This window comes from Dipodomys merriami, unplaced genomic scaffold, assembly GCF_024711535.1.
Source record: "Dipodomys merriami isolate MVZ:Mamm:240054 unplaced genomic scaffold, mDipMer1.0.p SCAF_7, whole genome shotgun sequence".
Classification (NCBI taxonomy): Eukaryota; Metazoa; Chordata; class Mammalia; order Rodentia; family Heteromyidae; genus Dipodomys; species Dipodomys merriami.
Window position 1 is genome coordinate 57,867,808 of NW_027206290.1, and position 21,304 is coordinate 57,889,111.

General features: G+C 37.6%; 1 protein-coding gene across 4 annotated transcripts in view; it reads right to left on the minus strand.

Annotated features, from left to right (window-relative positions):
* The window catches only part of Macrod2 (mono-ADP ribosylhydrolase 2), a 1,801,573-nt gene that overhangs the window by 576,549 nt on the left and 1,203,720 nt on the right, over positions 1-21,304 (minus strand). For all 4 annotated transcript variants that reach the window (XM_070006718.1, XM_070006720.1, XM_070006719.1 and 1 more), the window contains exon 7: positions 462-492. In XM_070006718.1, coding sequence (XP_069862819.1) covers positions 462-492 — 31 coding nt within the window. The remainder of the gene's footprint in view (positions 1-461; positions 493-21,304) is intronic.

Here is a 21,304-nt window from a genome sequence, read left to right on the forward strand (position 1 = left end):
TATTAAGAAGCACTTCTTTGGGTTTCTTAAAAAAATAGCAATCCAGGTATATGCATTTTAACGTTTCTATTATTGTGTAAAGTGCAACAAATAATAGTAGTGCTAGGCTTCATGCACATTGTACTTTTTCTGAGAGGAATATCTGACTTTATTTTTAAAAAAACAGTATTAGAGGTCAAGCTCACTGGAATAATTTTTTGACTTAACAAAAGCCTTCTAGAAACAATGTATCAACTCATTTCCTGTGATATCTACTGCAATCAAATTGAAGAAAACCAAAGAATCTGAGTAGCTTCTGGGATTCCTTAATGGAATTTGGAAGAATGTGGAGTCTGCATCTGAGGTCTCTTTAAATAACAGCAAAATATATTCAGCAGAGAACATTTTTATTTTTTCCAGTTAACCACTCTCCCTTTCATTTAACAAAGAAGTACAAACATCATCAAAATTAGATCACTTACCATAAATACCCGTTGAGATGCAGGGAAATGCCTGTGAAAAAACACAAAAATTGCAATAAATTTCAAAGAAATTGTTCTATACATTATCTATCTTGACATGTATTTTGTTTGATAAAAGATATCTTCCATTTGTAAATGGAGTTACACTCAGACTTAGTATGTGGAGCAGGAGATCCTCTGGAAATGAAAATGTTTGCTTCATTGAAAGCTTTCCTTTCCTGCAATTACACAAACTCACTTGATCCAACTTAAGTTTCAAGAATCTCGTAAGCCAACTCTTAACTGTTGTTTTAAAAAAATGATGCAACCCCCAATGAAATAGATTTATCAGTGAGAAGATAAACAGTCATTACAACGCATCCTTCTTAATTCCTCCGCCACACTTCATTATTACACATGCTCTTGAAATGGTTTGTGTCTACAGTGTGTGCATAACGTCTATGGTGTGTGCGTGACAGAAATGCCAAGTGGTGGTAGATCCGAAACTTCTGCTCATTCTCTGTTAATCTGATGTTACCCTGGTGTTCTGCAATCTGAAATCAATCAACATTCATGTCCCATTTCTAGGGACCACTGAAACGCAGTGTAGTTAAAACTTAAAAAAAAAAAAAACTTTGGAAAAAATTAATGTAATGCTTTTGATGAGACTCAACTGTCTGTGCAGAATGTATAATAAGGTATATTCTGTATTTTGCTCTGATGTGTAAATTGAATGTCAGCAAAATGTAAAATAAACTTATATTGTATGTGCCCTTTTATTTTTAAGCATCTGTCCTTAAACATTTATTGAGACAGTACAGTTCATACCACATTCACTGAGCAATAAAGAATTTGATTTTTTAAATGAATGCACATGTATAGATGTACAATTTTTTCCTATTTAGGCTTTCTAACTGTACAATGCCATCCAGGTGTGGCACTCTCTCCTCCTATTGCAAATCTGTGTGAATTCAGTCAAGATCTTTCTTATCTTTATATTTTTTTCAGTTAAAAAAAAAAACTTTTCTATGGCAATTAATTGTAGAGTTTTTGCTGATTATATTCGTAAACTGCTTAGTTGAATGGCATCTCCTTTGTATAACTACTTAACGATAATAAAAATAAATTTGAAATAACACAGTTGCAGTTGGCCATGGTAACTAACATTATTATTAATAATTGTAATGAAGAAATATCTAAGTCATTTTTCTTTATATCTTTGGGTTAATATATATTATGAATTTCCTGTACCTTTTTTTTTTCCTGAACCTGAATTTAGTACCTTGTAGTTCCTAGGCTTACCAGCTCATGGCTGGTATTCTACCACTTTAGATATACATACTTCAGCCCAGTATGGTTACTTCAAGAGAGTCTCTGGGATTAACCAAGTCTAGGAAGATACTCTGATCTCCACATCCAGATTAGCTAGGATTGAGGCTGGTGATTCACTAGTACCCGATTTCTCTACCATTTTCTAGACCAGATGTGTATTCTTTTTACCTGATGCCTTCTCAAAATTTCAGAATTTGTGTTATTTTGTTTTAAAGAAACTAAAAATTATTTCAATTTGTGTCTATAAATTGAAACCCCTTCTTCTCTGCAGAAACCTTTTACTACTAAGTACTAAGAGCTAAGACCGAGGATATAGGGAATTTCTGGGACATAATATGTATTATCCTTTTAATTATTTCATTGTCAGACATATTTTTGGTTCCTTCTCTTTGTTTCATTTCTTTTTCTTTTTTGCAGTGCTGGGTATCAAGCCTAGGGCCTTTGTACATGCTAGGCAATCATTGAGCAATATCCCAGCATCTCCCTAGGACTCTTGAGGTACTAAGAAGTTTGGAGGAATATTCTTTTTTTTGTTGTTGTTGTTGGTCGTGGGGCTTGAACTCTGGGCCTGGGCGCTGTCCCTCAGCTCTTCAGCTCAAGGCGAGCGCTCTACCACTTGAGCTACAGCGCCACTTCCGGTTTTCTGGTGGTTTATTGGAGATAGGAGTCTCACGGTCTTTCCTGCCCGGGCTGGCTTTGAACCGCGATCCTCAGATCTCAGCCTCCTGAGTAGCTAGGATTACAGGCGTGAGCCACCAGCGCCCGGCTTGGAGGAATATTCTTGAGTGCTACAATTCGCCCAATGACACAGAAGCATTAGTGTGATGTATATTCTCAAAATACTGTAAACTTTCAGGCACTGGACCTGCAGTACATGCCACCTTCTCCCTGAGTCCTCTTTGGCTTCCTTTCCCTCTCTTCCCCAGATGTTGGCATTGAAGGCATTCCTTAATAGTTATCTGATACCCTATTCTCCATCTCAGAGTAGGTTTCCTGATCTAAACTAACTCTTACTTCCAATGACATGAGTTATTCTCCCATTAGATCTAGCAGAAGAAAGAACATACCAAGCAGTTAAGGACACATTCTATTTGCTTCAGCTCCCAGTTCTCTCCCTTGGAATCAATCATGCAACTTAATAATTGAGTCTGAATGTAGTAACTGCCTTGTCTGCCTTAACAAGGACAAATGGCTTCATCTGAAAATGACATCGTTGCCTTAAATGTGAAGGCAAACAGTAATGTAATGGAGGATGACTTTGGTAATATTATTGTGCTAACTGAAACAAAAAGGCAATGCTAAAGCAAAGATGGAAATACAGTATCATGGAAAAGTAATTTTACATACAACAACACTGCATATAATTCATCTAAACTACATCTCCTCCATTAATCACTTTTTATTACTTGAGAGAGACAGAGAAAGAGAGAGAGAGAGTAATAAGAGTAAAAGAGACAGATGGGGAGGTAGAGAGAAGAAGAGAGAGTTCAACTGAGGATTTTGCAATCCATCAGCTGTGTTCTTTGTCATAATAAATTTCTGATGGGGCCAACAGAAGGGAGAAAAATAGGATGCCCTGATTTCAGAGCTGTGTTTAGCATAACTACTTTCATCAAAAACCCTTTTCCATAGAGAAACAATAGATCGTATCAAAACCCAGGCCAATTATCTTAGTTTGTTGAAGTGCATCTAACTCAATGGTCATCTATAGAATTTGGGAAATGACATCATTTTCAAGGCTCTAGAGTCCCTTTTCAGGCAAACTCCAGGAGCAAAATATCTGTGCTAATCAAGTACAATCATATAGGCATCAGAAATTAGTTTGATAGCATTTAGTTTTAGGCTATTTCTAAACTAGAATATGCTGCTCTCTTGGGAGAAAAATTTATATATATATATATATATTTATGTGTTTTTATATATGTACATATATATCATTTACAGTCTCTTTATTTATATATAATCATTATAATCATTTGAATTGACCTAGAGAATTGTATTTCTTTTGTAAAATTACAGATTGGGCCAACAACTGGAAAATACTTGCCTTAGTCTAACATGTTGGTTTCAAGCACTTAATAAAAGCGTTGAAATCTTTAAATTTCTATGCCATTTCTTTTTTTTCTTGGGGGGGGGGGCCTCCGGTCGTAGGGCCTGAACTCTGAGCCTGGGTGCTGTCCCTCAGCTCTTCAGCTCAAGGCTAGCGCTCTACCACTTGAGCCACAGCGCCACTTCCGGCTTTTTTCTTTTGCTTATATGGTGCTGGGGAATCAAACCCAGGGCCTTAGGCATGCAAGGCAAGCGCTCTACCACCGAGCCACCTTCCCAGCCCTCTATGCCATTTCTTATCTCTGCTTTCTGTATCTGTAATGTAAGCACCAGAGAAGTCCTTCCGGTTTTTAAATTTGATTCAAAATGTTCCCTCAAAAGCAAGACAGAAAATCCTAAACTAACATCATTACTACAACTTGCCTTTCTCTGACCCTTGATGAAAATCAAGAAAGTTTCTTTCATCTTTATCCATGGTCATCTCACCTATTCTACTTTATTCCTTTCTTTGTTGTTTTTGCTCATAGCTAATACTCTGTCATTTGAGCTATACATTAACACCTCCACTTTGGGCCTTTTGTTGGTAAATTGGAGATCTGAATCTTCTGAATTTGTCTGCCAAACTGGCTTCAAACCAAGATCCTTAGATCTCAGTCTCCTAAATAGTTAGGATTGTAGGTGTGAGTCACTGGCACCTAGCTACATACTGTCCACATTTCTGTAGAAATTTTGTAGTTTGGAGAGGATGGACTTCATTCCCAGGTCCAAGGGAAAGTGCTGATTGATCTGTAGAAGTACAGGCAGCAGGCTGTAGCCATACAGATAACAGAATGAAGAGTTCTTTCTCAAGGACCTATCAGCATATATTAACTATGAGGTGACTCCAAACTTTGGGATCTATCAGTTTATGAGCAAATTTATTGTTAGATCAGTTTCAGTTAAATTTCACATTATGTGTAAGCAAGATCCACCTCCTGTTTAAGTATTTTTAATTGTATATCACACTTCAGTAAAATGAGAAAGTTGTCATTTTCATAAGAACCACCTTCATTTCATGTTACTTTTTGTATAATTAAGAAAAAAATGTTTCAGGTGGGTGCTGGTAGCTCACACTTGTAATCCTAGTTACTCGAGAGGCTAAGATCTGAGGAGCCCAGTTCAAAGCCAGCCCAGGCATGAAATTACAGGTGACTCTTTCTTATCTCCAATTAAGCACCAGAAAAATGAAAGTGGTGCTGTGGCTCAAGTGGTTGAGCACTTGCCTTGAGCTGAAGAGGTCAGGGACAGCACCTAGGACAAGTTCAAGCCCCACAACTGACAAAAAGGAAAAAAGAAAAAAAGGAAAGAAAGAAAAAAGAAAATTTCATAAGTTGAAATGTAATGCCTGCTTTTTTTAAATTTAGGATTTTTATTACATGTTGAGATTACTATTTATAGTTTATATCATAGTTGTAAAAGTACATCTTTCTCTAGAGAAAATGAACCAATTGCTTCCCCAAAATGCCTCATATTCACAGTCCAGTACTAAATCAGCTCTGAGTCATAGATACTGTTTCAGTCAATCCTGTCCTTAACCTATGTCTGTGTTAACATGTGTTCTACTATTGGTTATGGACTTTTTTTTCCTCCAAGCCTATAACACTACCTCTGAAGGTTTGATGGTTGTATTCTTCTTTGCTCATGCTAGAGTTAGCAATAAGGGTTTTAGATACAGCTGTCTAAAATGGTTTCTAATTGGATAGCTGGCTGAAAATCAAGGAAGCTTAGTAAATCTATTTGGTTGATGAGCAAGTATACATATGCACAGGCAATGAACTTTACCAGTCCTATACATTATTGTAAGGTATTCTATACTCAAAGAAGTTAAAATATAATAAAAATACATATACATATATATCTGAGAAAACACTGCAACTCAGACCTTTAAATTATCATTATCTCTAGATACTAAAGATTATGCCACGTTTCTCTCAGCTAAGATACAGATTATTTTGGGAAATCTCAGATTGTAGCATAACACACTCTTTAATGCAAAATAGTTTTGGCTGGTAAACAGATTGGTATTTTAAATGTAATATCTACATATTATTGTGACAAATTCCATAATGTCCTCAAGTCTTCATCCTTCTTTTTATCTGCACAATTTACTGCGTAATTTCAAAATCCTCCAACAGACCAAATGTTTGCATCGCCTCACAGCTCATGTTAAGGTGTAATGGTATTTAGTGGTAGGGTTTTAGGAAAGTAACTAGACCATAAATAAGGCAGAATCCCTCATGAAGAAATTAGTACACTTATAAAAGGCCAGAGAAGTAGCCAGTTCTTTTTACCAAGTAAGGAGACAAGGAGAAATGACATGCTTGCAGTCTGGGAAAGGGCCCCTATCCTAATGAAATCATGACAGCACACTGATCTCAGACTTTTCAGCCTTGAGAACTGTGATCTATAGTTACTAGTTATAGTATCTGAAACTGACTAAGAAGTTCCACTAGGATAATACAGTGGACTAAATAGGACTTCATAGTATACACATTTTGCAGTTCATTCATTAAAACCTAATCCCCATTGTGAGAAAATTGGGTGTTGGGGCTTTGGGGGAGGTGATAAGATCCTGAGGATATAGTTCCTATAAATAGAATTAGTGCCCATCTAAGAAGAAAATTTTTTTGATCGTGTGTAAAAAGAGAATGAATATAGGTATCTTCAAGGTAGGAAAAGAGCTCTAGCCAGACATCAAAAGCTGCCAGCACCTGAACCCTGGACTTCCCAAGCTTTAAAATTATGAGAAGTGAATGCTTGTAATTGAAGCCATCAAGTGTGTGATATCTATGTTATATCAGCCTGAGCCAACTAAGACAGGAACAATACATTTTTCTTTATCCTATTCTTGATGGACTTGAGCTTGGTCAATGGAATAAAAGTGGATATGATTTTATGTTTGAATTTTTGTATTTGCCTTTAGAAGAGAACCACGGGGAGGGTTTAGTATGTGACCAAAATGCTTTATGCTTGCCTAGAAAAGATGAGAGATAAGTGGAGCAAAGCAAGTAAACCCAATCCAGATTAGCAGTGCCCCAAAGTAGTCCATAGTCTTGTGAGCAAGAAAGAAATGCTGCCCAGTGCGTGTTATTGAGGTATGGCGTGGTTTGTTACAGAGCATTATTGTAGCAATAACAATGGTAGAAATATGCTCAAACCATGAGTGATTATAATTTGCTATAACAAAGAATACTGGTTTTTCCCTCTATGGTGATAAAGTTTCCTTGAAAAATAAAAGTACGCAAAGGGTCAGTTAAAACATTAAGTCAGAAAGTATGGAGTATAAAATATCAGTGTGTGTGTGATAAGAGACTTTAAAGTAGGATCTGAGATCTGACAGTATATCCACAAAGGGCCTCTGTTTACCCATCTACACAGGGAACTAAGGTGGACTAGATGGTTGATTCAGCTATTAAATTGTATGATGTTATAAAATAGTCTCTTCACTTTCCTATAGTTTAAGCAAAAGGTGACAGAGAAAGAGGCTATTTTATAGCTCAGGAGGTGGCTACATAACCACAATCACTCATTTTTCAAATAACTGCAATGGGCTCATCACTAGGCTAAGAGCTGTATGTGTATTATCTCATTCATTCCTATGAAAAAGTCTGTGATAAAATTGCAACTCCCCCTTTTTATAAACATGGAAGAAAGTAAAACTAAGAAAGGTAATGTGCCCGAGCTCATTGAAAGGAATACTAAGGAAGTTGTTTTCTTATGTATGCTTTCTCTTTTGCCTTTAATATTTCTTAATTTCACAAATAATACATGAAATACAAGGCTCCCACAAGACTGGTAGAGGCAGACAGCAGTAAGAACTTTCCCATAGAGCCATGCTTCTTCCCTCCTCTTATTCAACTAGGATATGGCCCTGCAGAACAACACTCTCCATGATCTGATGAATACCCTTCACTCCATTCATTTGCACTTAAAGCTCAAGGTCTTATTCCTTACCTCATGTGAACCTTCTAGTCCCATCACTCTTCAATGTGACTTAAAGTCCTACCATGGCTCCAAGCCCATAGCATCCTATTTCCTGGTTCTTCTTAGGCTCCTTTGCTGCTACACTTTGCTGCTCACTATGTTCCAGGACTGAAACAAGGGACAACTGCATTTACAACTGCGAAAATAGCTGGGCACTAGTAACTTACACTTGTAAACTTAGCTATTTAGGAGACTGAGGTCTGAGGACTGCAGACTTTCTCTGTCAGGAAAGACTCTTATCTCCAGTTAACTAACCAAAGGCTCAAAGCAGAGGGGCAGCTCAAGCATTAGAGTGCTAACTTTGAATAAGAAAGCTAAGGGTCAGCACTCAGGTTCTGAGTTCAAGCCCCTCTACTGGCCTCCAAACAACCAACCAAACAAAAATATAACAGCTTCCTTAAAAGTTTGTAAGAGTATCAAGAGTCAAGAAAATTAAATAATTCCATCACAAGGATAAATATAGCAAATATAGCTAACTAAGCTGAAGGCCAATGTCATTTATAGGAGACTGTGACACAGAAATGGCCAGTGAAATGTCTGGAAAGCACTATGCAGGCTCATCCAGGCACCGTAATTATAAGCAATAACTTGGTTTCTTTTTGTTTTCTTCATTACACCTTTGAAATGGCTGTCATAAAGTCTTTTATTGCCAGCTGCTTTCATGTTTATAACTATACAACCCCATGCAGTATAAAACAAACTATTACACAGCCATGAATAGTAGCAGTCCTCTTCTAAACTTTATATTTTGTGAGAAGACAGCTGGATTAATTCCACTATGAATTTATTAGGAATGCTAATGTTGGAGCCAATGAAGGGAAACACTTGTTTTGTGCCTGAGCTCACTCACGTGACTGGTAGGAATGTTTCCCTAAAAGCTCCACATATGTGAAGAAGAAAAGCAGTCTCCATAAACCTGCTGAACCAAAAAGAATGTGCATCCTGTTCCATCCCATTCACTCTGCGAACTCACAGCAAATGGAAGCAGAGGGAAGCATCGAAGGCTTAAAAACCCAAAGTAAAACAAACAATGCAAAAATCCTGCCCATACTAACAGCAGATCAGTCGTGTAATAGGAAAGCCTCTACTGAAACTAAATGTCCCCTACAAGGTGACTTTTCAATGACCTTTGTCACTTCCGATTTTGTAAGTAGCCTCTTTCCCTAGTCCTCATGATTAAGTACTTGGATTAGGAACATTTTGAATTCCTGATAGCAAGAGGTGAGGAGTGGCAGGAGGATGCCCTTTGCCAATACTGCTGGTCCAGAGCCCAGGGGAAATTGAGATAAGAAGTCAATCACTTCAGATCCCCTGAGAAGTAAATTATTCACTTGAGACTGAAAGGCCACAGCTCAGCCACTGTCAAGCCTAAGGGGGTGTCTTCAGGGGGATGCCATCCTGATTGAAGAAGTGGTCTAAATGACAAGAAGAGCCCCCGTGTTTAAAGGCCACAAGGGGGAAAAATCACTGCCTGAAAGAATACAGAGCTCTCTGTAGGAGCTGATGAAGACTAAGGACTTGGAGCTTTCCTTAGCATGGAGGTATGAACAAAATGGGTGTACCACTCCCATTTTCCCCTGTGTACCCCACTACCCACCCAGAGATCACCACCGCAGAGTCCGAGTGCTGGCACAGAATTTTCTAGTGCACACAAGGAGCAAGGAGCCTTGGAAGCAAGTCTCCCTACAGGAGAAACCCTTCCCAGTAGCTGATGCCTGGGTCAGATAGACTCCCGCTTCCTTGATCTGGTAGAGTCAAGGCTAAAGCATGTTCTTTCCCATCCAGAGAGCCTCACCAAGGTTTGGGCAATCTCCTGGGATGTTTCTTGTTATACGCCCTTGCCTTGCATGCTGAGTTCCTCACAATTTACCTCTCAGTCCCACCCTCACCCCAAGGCTGTCAGACTAAATATCAGGCTGCTTCCTCTGAGAGAGCTCTGCTTCTCCAAAGCAGCCTAAGACATTTGTGTTATTTACGATACATTTTTTTAGTCATCTCTAGAAGGTCTTGGCAAGACAGAGAAAGAATGATAATCCTTGTAAAACCACAAGAAGAAAGGCCTCCTGAAGACTTGGCTTGAAGCTAAGGCAAGATTGCAAATGATACCAAAATGGGAGAAAATTGTGAGATGTAGCTACTTGAATGTAGACCATATCCTCCTGCATCTTAGGTACCATGTGCAAGGCTCCACACAGCATGAGTACTATGGACACACCTGTAAAATAAATTCGAGTAGGGCCTATTTAGTATTTATGGTTCTGAGTCAGTCCTTAACTTTCTTAATAATAAAAGTCTTATCTCCATATATCTCTTACATATAAATGTCAATCTAATAAATTCTATTCTTTCCAGGAAATATGATGTGAATGTGGTTTAAATATGTGCTTCAAAATTTCATGTGCGGCCAGGTGCCTGTGGCTGAGATCTGAGGACAGAGGTTCAAAGTCAGCCTGGGCAGGCAATTCCATGAAACTCTTATCTCCAATTAATCACAGAAAAAGCTGGAAGTGGTGCTGTGGCGTAAGTGGTTGAGTAAATGAGCAAAGGAGGGACAGAGCCCAAGGACTATAATTCAAGCCCTGGACTGGCTATATATATATATATATATATATATATATATATATATATATATATATATATATATATGTATATATATATATATATGTATATATGTGTGTGTGTGTGTGTGTGCATGCGTGCATGTATGTATATATACATAAATGTATAATTTTTTTAGAAAGCATGTGCCAGAAGCTAGGTTCTCATTTGGAATGTCTAGAGGTATTGGGAATTTTAGGGGTCAGGAACAGTGGAAGAATCTTCAATCACTGGGGGTATAGTCCCTAGAAGAGATTAATGTAATTCTCAAAGGACCATTTTATCTCTTACATAACTGGCTGTATAAAAACAATGAGCCTTGAGCCAGGATCCCGTGGTTCATGTCTGTAATCTTAGCTACTTCAGGAGGCTGAGATCTGAGGATCATGGTTCAAAGACCACCCAGGCAGGAAAGTCCATGAGTCTTATCTCCAATTAACCATCCAAAAGCCAGAAGTGGTGCTGTGACTCAAGTGGTAGAGTACTACACTTAAGCAAAAAGCTCAGGGACAGTGCCCAGGACCTGTGTTCAATCCCCCAGGACTGGCACACAAAAAGAAAGAAAAGGAAAGAAAAGATAAAAGAATGAACCTGGTTGTTGAATCTCCCTCACATCCTATTTAGCTAGATAATCTCTCTCTCTGCACCAACTCCCACACCATGAAGCCATTTGCCATGCTGTGATGTAACTCGAAGCTCCTCATCATGCTCATGAAACTTCAGCAATGTAAGCTGAATAAACTGAATAAACTGAATTTTATAAAGTATCCAGCTTTAAGTATTTCATTACAGCAACACAAAATGAACTAATCCACATGGATTTTGCTGTCTTATAATAACAAAGACTAGAAGGGCCATTGTTATTAACTAAGTAGTAGTAGTAGTAGTCATAGAAATAGTAGTAGTATTCCATGAAGGGACCTAGATAGGTTAAGAGGGAAAACAGACACAGTGAAAATCTTTTGACTCAAAAGTCTAAGCAGTCTCGTCTATAGAATAGTCAACGAGGTGGAAGGATGAAGGTCAGTGGAGAAGAATACATCTTGAATTGCCTCAGTCCTTGAGAAAGGACTGGTTGGAGTTTTTTTGAACATCCTTTCAGGCAGTACCTACCAGATATTAACAATATTAAATCTGCCCCTTGAACCAAGGATTGTTATGACTTTCTACTAAGTGTAAAATACGCTCATGACAGAGCTTCTTATGATTTTAGCTTCTCAAATTTAGCAACTCGAAATGAGCCATGGAGAGATGCAAAAAGAACTTTTAAGTGTGATAACAAAGTCTCAAAAACAGCAATAAAAAAACCAATACATTGCAATAAGAATCCCTGAATCACAGGTAACGTTTAACCCTGTATACTGGGATCTAGGAACAGGAATTTTTCACAGAAATCTGAATAACTAAAACCTCAAAAGTTTAATGCTATTCTCACCAAAGAGACAGCCAGCTTTCAATCTATTGAACGTATACTTGTAACTGGTATGTAAACTGTTGCTCCTTCTGTAGCTCCATTTTGTGTTTGTAAGTGTTCTAAGCCCTTGTCTCCAAGGTCACTTTGCAATCACCATAGATTCCAGGAAAGATGAAAGACTGACACCATCTTCTTATGACACTACCTTCTTAAGAAACACCACAGCTGTGAAGAACAGATTACCTCCCCCCAAAAAAATGATGATAATTACCTATGATGAAGCTGCACCCTGAGCTAAGAAATCACCTCATGAGGACCAGATTGCTCCCCTCAAGGGATGACAATGCAAACTCCTCCAGAATTGAGCAAACCAGAGCTGAGATAATAATACCTGTAACCATGATCTTAAACTATGTATACCTTTGCCCTCACCCCTAATTCAACTTAATGCTTATATCTGCTTCTTGAAGATGACTGAAAATTAACTGAAATATCCATCTTCTTGTGATATGCCCATGCTATGTAATATCCTTTCTCTGCCACATTTTTTTTTCCTAATAGACTTTTCTGTCATTTTCACAACTTTTGAATCTTGCCTCATTTCCACTTGTGCAGGATGCAAGGATCGTAGCTGATTAACTTTATGTTAACAAAAATCACATGGAGGGCCATCACAGTTTGATTCAACATATCTGGAACGGGTCCCAAAACTTTGCATTTCTAACAATCTCCCAAATCTTCTGCTCACTCTAGGACTATGCTTTGGGCAACCAATCTTTCCTCCCCCCCCCCTCACTACTTCACCAGATAGGCAATACAGGCTCTTTCCCCAGGAATAATTAAAGTCCTTCTCAGTGTTTACTGATTCATCATAGAACCATATAATTGGAGAGGGAGCAGACTGCTTGTTTACCAACACATATGAACATTTTGTGCCTGCAGATTCCCAACACTTCTGTGCTGTCCCTCCAAATGTCAGTATGTTCTCTCCATGAATTGGGCAATTTCATTTCATCTCAATAATTTCATGGTGTGAACTTGAAACGGTTACACAAAGGAAAAGGTGGGTTTCCCTGTGAATACAGCCACTTCTTAAACCAATTATACTTGCAAACACCTGACTCCATATCATATTGATGAGAGGCAGGTGAGACTCCTGACAGTTGCTTGGGGCCTAAACTCCAGCATGGTTTGTAAAGAATGAGGGCTTTAAACAAATGAGTTGTGATTATGCAGCTTGAGTCAATATGTAAAGGTAATAAATTCTTCTTTCCTTAGACACAAAGGAAGACATTAGTCAAGCCTAATGCACACTTTATATTTAACAAGGGAATTAATTAGGGGATAATGACTAAGAAAGAGATGTCTAAAGAACACACTCAGTAGGAACGATTGAAATAAAGGAAAGCAAGAAAACAGAAAGAAAAAGAAATTGATCCTAGTCATATTTTCCAGGTTCAAGAACTGTTACCCTTGGCCTGCAAATGGCTGTTGCTTTGTAAGCCATCAATCACAGCAAAGAGTTTTATCAACTGAAGTCTATTATGGAAATGAGCAGAAAGAACAAGATGGGGAACAGCTAGTCTGTAAAACGATATCTGACAGCTCAGGCCCCACGAGGGGAATTATTTGTACACATTTCCCAGTGATTCCTGCATTATTCAAACCAGCATCATTCCAGAATCAGAAGGAGGAGAGCAAGAAGTGAGCCTGGTACCATGTACACAGTTTAGCACCGGTTTTCAGCCCTGGATGATGAGAAAACCATCCAGATGAGCAGACAATGTTCTGCAGAATGTGACATACCTGTAATTCACTGAGATGCATTCAAACTAAATTCCTTCCTACTCTGCGGGAATAAACTTAGTGCATGTACCAAATACCAACTAGTTTTGGAGAGAAGGAATGAGGTCACACATTACATGGATGAAAGATGGAAGGATAGAGAAACAGAGAATTTCTGGATGTACAGATGAATAATTTTACCCACAGCTGGTTCTTCATTCTTCATTAAACAGATTTCACACAGTGGGGGCTTTAGACTTTTGATCACAGTCTCAAGTTGCATCTCCATCAAGGACAGCAAAGTAATCATCATCTACAACAGGCCCTAATCCCACTTCATAGGATCTTTTCTAAATCCCCAAGTTACAGGCCTTTGAAAGGAAGTGTGGTAGGATTTTAACCCAGGGCTTTTCCTCTCCCTGAAGGTTACTATTTCTTCCTTGAGGATTTTTATGAAAGTAGATATACTCTTTCAAAAATAAAATAATAATTTCATTAGTAAACAGACACTGCTTACTGTCACAAGGAAGACTTTTAACGATAAGAAAACAAAGTTTCTATGCTTCAAAGAGCTATCTAATGTTCCTCCACTTCATAAAATGTGTTTGTGCCAGGTGCTGGTGGCTTATGCCTGTAATCCTATGTATTCAGGAAGCTGATATCTGAAGATTGTAGTTGAAACCATCCCAAGAAGAAGAGAGAGTCCATAAAACTCTTATCTCCAACTAACCAGCAAAAAGCTCAAAGTAGAGCTGTGGCTCAAGAGACAATCTTCTAGCCTTGAGCAAAAAAGCTAAGGGACAGTGTATCTTTGTCCTGAGTTCAATTCCCAGGGCTGGCAGATATGTACACAAAAATGTTCCTTTCTAGACCAACATGTCTTCCTGAGATTTTTTTTAGCTGCTATCAAGCTACAAAAGCCACATTCCACATTCCTTTAAATTCACTTTCAGTGTTCTGCTAGAAGGTACAGACATTACAAACATGCAATATGCTTCCTTATGTTACTTGTTCAAATTACTCCACATACTTTGCATGGCTCCCCTCTCCACCGTCTGTGATGAAGCTCACCCAAATTTTATCTGCATTTCTTCAGGATGGACAAATCACTGGCTGAGAAAGTGCCACTGCTCAGTGCTCCTCAAAGTTCAATGTGTATCCAAGTACTTGAGCTTCTCAAAATAACGCGAGTTCTGGGGCAGGGTGAGACTTTACCGTCACAACAAGGTCCCAGATGCTACTAATTTACTGGTATTTATAGAAGCAAGTAACTAGATAATAATAGAACTCCAGATTCAACTTTTTAAGATAACATTGCTCATAAACTGACATGTGGAACTGAAACCCCTTTATATGACTACTGCAACAAAAATAAATTTTAAGAAAACACTGCATTAATTCCAATCTGGGGAAGGAAGGGAAGGAATTATTGCTCAAGGCAGGGACACCTGAAGTGGAAGTTCTCTGAAAGCTACAAAGAAATCAATGATAAACCAGAAAGAGCCAAGTAATACTGCCTCATTTAAACTCCAGCTCCTCTGGTCCTGTTAAACACTGTCTTTCTGCCCACATAAAATGTCAACACCACTTACAACTGTATTGTTTGTTTCTTGGTGTTGTTTTTGTCCATGGAATTTATATGTATTTAGGTCCACAGTCAATATATCCCAAATTTTAGACTGGAAAATTCTTAAATATTAATGTATAGACAAATCACATGGAGAACTTTGCTGAAAGTCAGATTTTCTTCAGTAGATCTGAGATTCTGCACTACTGACTCCGAGGTGATAACAATGCTGCTGGGCCACAACATAGACTACAAGTAGAAGAGTTTAGCGCATTACACTTCAAGCTAAGTAACATTCACACTTTTGAGCCCTTCATTGATATTGATCCTTGTATCACTAAACCTTGTCAAAAGCTGATGGCTCATGCCTATAACTACCTTCTCATGAATCTGAGATGTAAGGATCAAGGTTCAAAGCCAGCCTAGACAAGAAAATTCATAAGATCCTTATCTCCAATGAGCCAAAAAAAAAAGTGCGAAGTGAAGGTATGGCTCAAGTGGTTGAGTGCTAGCCTTGAGTGAAAAAGCTAAGGCATAGTGCCAAGGCCCTGAATTCAAGTCCTAGTACAAGCAAACAAAAGCATACATACACACACACACACACACACACACACACACACACACACACACACACACACACACAAAACTCATGTTGGAAAGGACTCTAAGCTGTACCCCAAAGAAAAGAAATATGTACTCTTCTAATTTATAAACATCCACCAGCAAGTCTAACTTTATCTGAGGCTTGATCCAGCTGCTAATGGCATCTCCAGTGACTATATTAACTGTTTGACTTGTGCTACTTGGCTAGGGGAAACCACTATGCATGTAAACATGTAGTAGGATGATCATTGTACCTTATGAGGAAGCAAGTAGCTAGTCAGTAAGGTGATTTTGTTTTTGGTTTGAGGCTTAGATAAATACTCAGTCTCCCTTCTTGTCACAGTTGGATTTTCTTGGCATACGAGGAAGGTCCCATGAAATGTTTTCTGAGAAACACTTCCACCCTAAAGACTATGATTCTGTGATCTAATAGACTTCCAAGAATGTACTCATTATTAGAAATCACCACTTAATTTATTTCTTGAGAAACTCACTGAGGATTCTTTGAACTCTCAGCCAATATTTATTAACACACTCCAATCACATGTAGATTATTTTTCTTGTGCTGTGTTTAACTGAGTAGAACTCTAATATTTCCTCTTTGTTTAACTTTTCTTTTACTCTTTGATTTGCTTTGGTGAGATGAAGTAGACCTTAATGAAGCACACTAGACTGTCCTCATGGGGATGGAGTGCTTAATTAGTAACCTTAAAAAAGGTAAGAGTTTCTGCTTCCTTTAGATATGACTTATTCCCAGAGATAGAAAAATCGATCCCAAAATTCATATGGAAGCACCAAAATCTCTGAATAGCCAAAGCAATCTTGAGGAAGAACAATGCTGGAGGTATCATAATTCTGGATTTCAAACTGTATTATAGTACTATAATAACAAAACAACTTGGTGCTAGCACAAAAACAGACCTTAAGACAAATGGAACAGAAGACCCAGAAAAGAACACACACAAACACACCTACAGCTATCAGATTATTTTTTTAACAAAGGAGCTAAACATATATGTTAAAAATATAGTTTCTTCAACAAACGGTGCTGGAGAAACTGGATGAAATTGGATCCTTGTCTCTAATTTTTTTAAATCAATTCATGATGGATCAAAGACCTCAATGTAAGACTGGAAACCTTCAAACTACTATAAGAATGAGTAGAGGAAACATTAGAATTATTGGCATAGGAAGTAACTTCCTGAATAGACCTCCAGTGGTTCAACAAATAGAAATAATTAGCAAATGGGATTGTATCAGGTTACAAAGCTTCTGCACAGCTATGTTTATAATCACTAAGCTAAAAAGACAACCTACAGAATCTAACAAGGTCTAATAACCAGGCTATACAAGAACTTAGGTATGTTATTTTTTATCTTAGACTTGCTGTTCTAGTCCTTCTAAGACTGTAATCTCCACCCTGATTCATATTCATGTTTGATATAGAGTAAAATTTGCAAAAAACCCAAAACAATAACTTCCATATTACTTAAAGAAATGCATGATATTTTGCACTAGTCCATAGTTCAGGAGGTTTCTGGATTAGACTGGTATCTGCACAATTCACATCCTGGTAGTGAAACCGCAACAGAAAATGCAAGAATTTTCATTAGTTGAAAACAAAGAAAGGTACTTATTTATTGTTATTATTGATTTTTAGTCTATTTGTCTTCTCTTGAATGCCGCATTTTATAGTAATTTATGGTAAGTAATACTTTTGGAAAGTTATTAGCAATGCAGATATGACGACCATCTTTGGTTAATTTATTAGAATGATTTTAAGTATGTAATGACTTGCCTATGATATTTTATGAGCTTTCATAAATGGGGTCATTTGTCCAGATAAGAAATTTAGTTGTAGAAGGAACATGGAGTTAAATTTAGATCTTAATTACATAGGCCAGACCCACCAGCAAAGTCATTAGACATAATAATTCATATGTTTCCCAGAAGAATGGACTGGTCATGACAGATCTCACTGGGGCTATTTTCTTGCTATAATAGGTCTGAAATTTTGCCCTGAAGAGTTTTAATAATTTAAATCGTTTCGTGTTCTGTTTTAAGATTCCAGACCAACTGTCACTTTCTTACTTTCGAAAATTTATGTAAGTATGTGGGTATGCCCATCAAAATGAAGATGATTTTAGACATGCATTTTCTTAAGCCTACAGTGTGAATGTTCTACTCAGTTTTCCTCTGTGCTGCAGTTATTACTTATAACTGGCTGACAAGAAATAGCATGGTGAAACAGCAGCCAATAAATCACATTACATATCTTTTATTAGATTGGGGTACTCTTCCCTTTATGATCACTCCTTATTCTAGGTAAGATTTTAGTCCAAAGACTTATAGAGGTGTATAAACCATATAGTAATATTAAGAATAGGCTTTAAAAATTACCAAAATATTATATTATGTAAACATACTAGTGGTCATACCAGCAGAAAACTATAATTGTTCAGAGAAAAGAGAATAAATTCTCATGAAGCTTACAGAGGTTGTTTCATCAGAATGAGTGAACAATCAGTGTGCAACAAAGTCACTAAGAAGTAGCCAGAACCTCAAAGATGTCCACTGAATATGTAGAAGGTATGGATAGGTAGAGGAATGAAAAAAGAATCCTTTAATTTGAAATTTACCTATGGGAGTGTTCACTCCTGGCTATGATCATTTTGAAGATAATTTACTCATTGATTTCCACAGTTTGTGAAATACGTTGCTCATAATCTAGAAAAAATGTACAGTTCACTATCTGCAGAACACTTAGCTAATTTCCTGGACATGATGATGCATTTGTTTACTTTCCCCTGGCATTCTCTTCTCGGGAGGCTTTGTTGGGTGTGACACACATTCCCCATATTGGGAAATGCCTGTAGCATTATTTCAGCTTAAAAAAAGTACATGACCAAAATTAAATCCTCTGGAACTTATTTATTCTCATGTGCCTCATTAACAGAAATAAAATTATAGAGTGTTTGGAGATTCCAACTGCTAGTAACAACTAATTTTATTTACAGTTCTTTTTCCTACAACATTGCACCTTCTGGAAAAATAAAGAGAACCTAATTACCATTGATTTAGCATCTGAACTTTGCAGACTTCTTTCATCACTCACTTAGATAGCAAGTATTAGGAGCAATGGAAAAAGGAGGGAGGAGATTGTTAAGAGATGCTAAGAGCCTGTGTACAACAATCACAGGTAGGGCTGGGAAGGTGGCTCAGTGGTAGAGTGCTTGCCTTGCATGCATGAGGCCCTGGGTTCGATTCCTCAGCACCACATAAACAGAAAAAGCCAGAAGTGGAGCTGTGGCTCAAACGGTAGAGCGCTCACCTTGAGCTGAAGAGCTGAGAGACAGCAACTAGGCCCAAAGTTCAGGTCCACAACTGGCCAAAAAAAAAAAAAATCACAGGTAAATTCAGACATGGAAGGATACACACAGCAACAGGTAGAGGGAAGCCACCTCCAGTACCATTTCCATGATTTCAGGAAGAACCTAGATTCAGCATCTGTGCTGATGTCTTGTACACCAGGATTCAACTCTCCCAAGCAGCCATGGGGTTTTACAGGTTGGAAAATGAAGAATGAGTTTGTAAAAAAATACTGACAAATCCCTCCAGGTTATATACTTCTCTGAACTATAAAGGTGTTGTGTCCAAAACAACTAAACTATAGCCAAAGCATAAAATGATTATTATTTTTAGGTATGTGTAACATTTTTAGGTATTGTGTAAGTAAGTTGGGGACAATTTTAATGTGAAATTTATTAGGCTAAATGTCACAGGTTAGGGTTTCTATAAGATTCTTTCAAATCCATTCATACTTTTATCTATACGATAAAGTGTAGCTTTCATGGATAGATGAGAAAATTTAATTACATCTTCATGACAGGACAAAGCCTTTCAAAATTTACCTGAGAAAGGAGAATGAGACAAGGCAATGAGAAACGAAGTTTTCAAAAGCTTATTTTTCTTTCATTAGCAGATAAAATCTGTAACTTATTTTAACAAAGTAAAAGCAACAATTATGTACGTGGAGGATATTCAAATCATCTTTTTGAAAACATCAGAATAACAGTAATTGGAAATTTCAAATTAATGCAATATTTTGGGAGGAAAACGAAGTATTGATTTTTAAAGATTTGAACATTTCTGCCTTAGAACATTGCCTGGGTTGTGATTTAGTTTTAAATATGTCTTTGTTTCTTTTTCCTTCAGTGCATGTATACGTGTGTGTGTGTGTGTGTGTGTGTGTGTGTGTGTGTGTGTGTGTGTGTGTGTGTATGTGTGTGTGTGTAAGTACACAGCATAGAACTTAGGTGGAGACTCTTAATCATCACTCCCCTTCAAAGGTGTTCACATCAACTGAACAGCACAGGTTGAGCTAATGAGTAACCATGGAGAAGGTGGTGTCCAAGTAGTTTATTTGCATATATGATAAAAGAGACATCATGAAATTGTTTTAGAAGGGGAGAAAATAAGAAAGGATGATGGGAAGGGTAAGTTTGATGGTGATGTGTTGTATGAATATATAGATTGTCACAATAAAATACACACACACACACACACAGAACCGTCTTTAATGGTGTGACATTCAAAATATGTAGCTGCCAAGAATGATTATGTGGGGACTATTACCCTTACAAGAGACTGGTTGAAAATGTAGAAACTTTGCCAAACTCGGTCATGTAAAGCCTCAGGAGCCAAAACTGATCCAGAACTCTGCCTGGCTCCCATGATCACCTTGATCTGCATAGACATTTTGCTACTCAAAATGAAGTTGTCTGGTAAGGTGTTTATTTGTAAGACTGCCCTCAGATGGTGGGGTATAGCTGAATTTGAATTCAGTCTGAAAAACTGTGTATATTAACAAAGAGATTGACATGGCTGTGATTTATCAGCAAAAGATTTCTTAACTATTATCTTTTTTAAACCCCTGCTAGAGGATATTTGCCAAATGGAGTTAATTGTGGATAGATCCACAAGTTGTAGGTGGAAACACAGTAACAAAGGCTATGAAAGACTGGCTCAGGAGCAGGTATGTGAAATGGGGTATCTCCTAACAATACACAAGGAAAAACACCCACTGACAAAGTTTAGAGATATGATTATTTCTAACCAAACTACCAAACATAGTATAAATTCAGAAATGCTACTGTAAAACCTATATCTTTGCCAAGATCCATTAGAAAGTAATAAAGCTGATGAGTGGGTAAAGCTCCAGTTTTTCTCTATTACATTTGTACATGTTAGTTGGGCAACAATTTTCTCTCATTTACAAGGTACTTATTATTTTCCAATGATGTTTATCTACAATCCCTCAAAAATCCTACAAAGAAGTTCAAAGGAAAAGGGATTATTAAAAAGAAATAAAAAGGAGCTAAAAGAAGAACTAACCCACAGCAAGACAAGAGTGCCAGATGTTGGCAGCCAAATTAATGTCCCAGATTCTGAGGCTGTATCTAGGTTGTTTATTACCTCAGCCCATCTTGATTA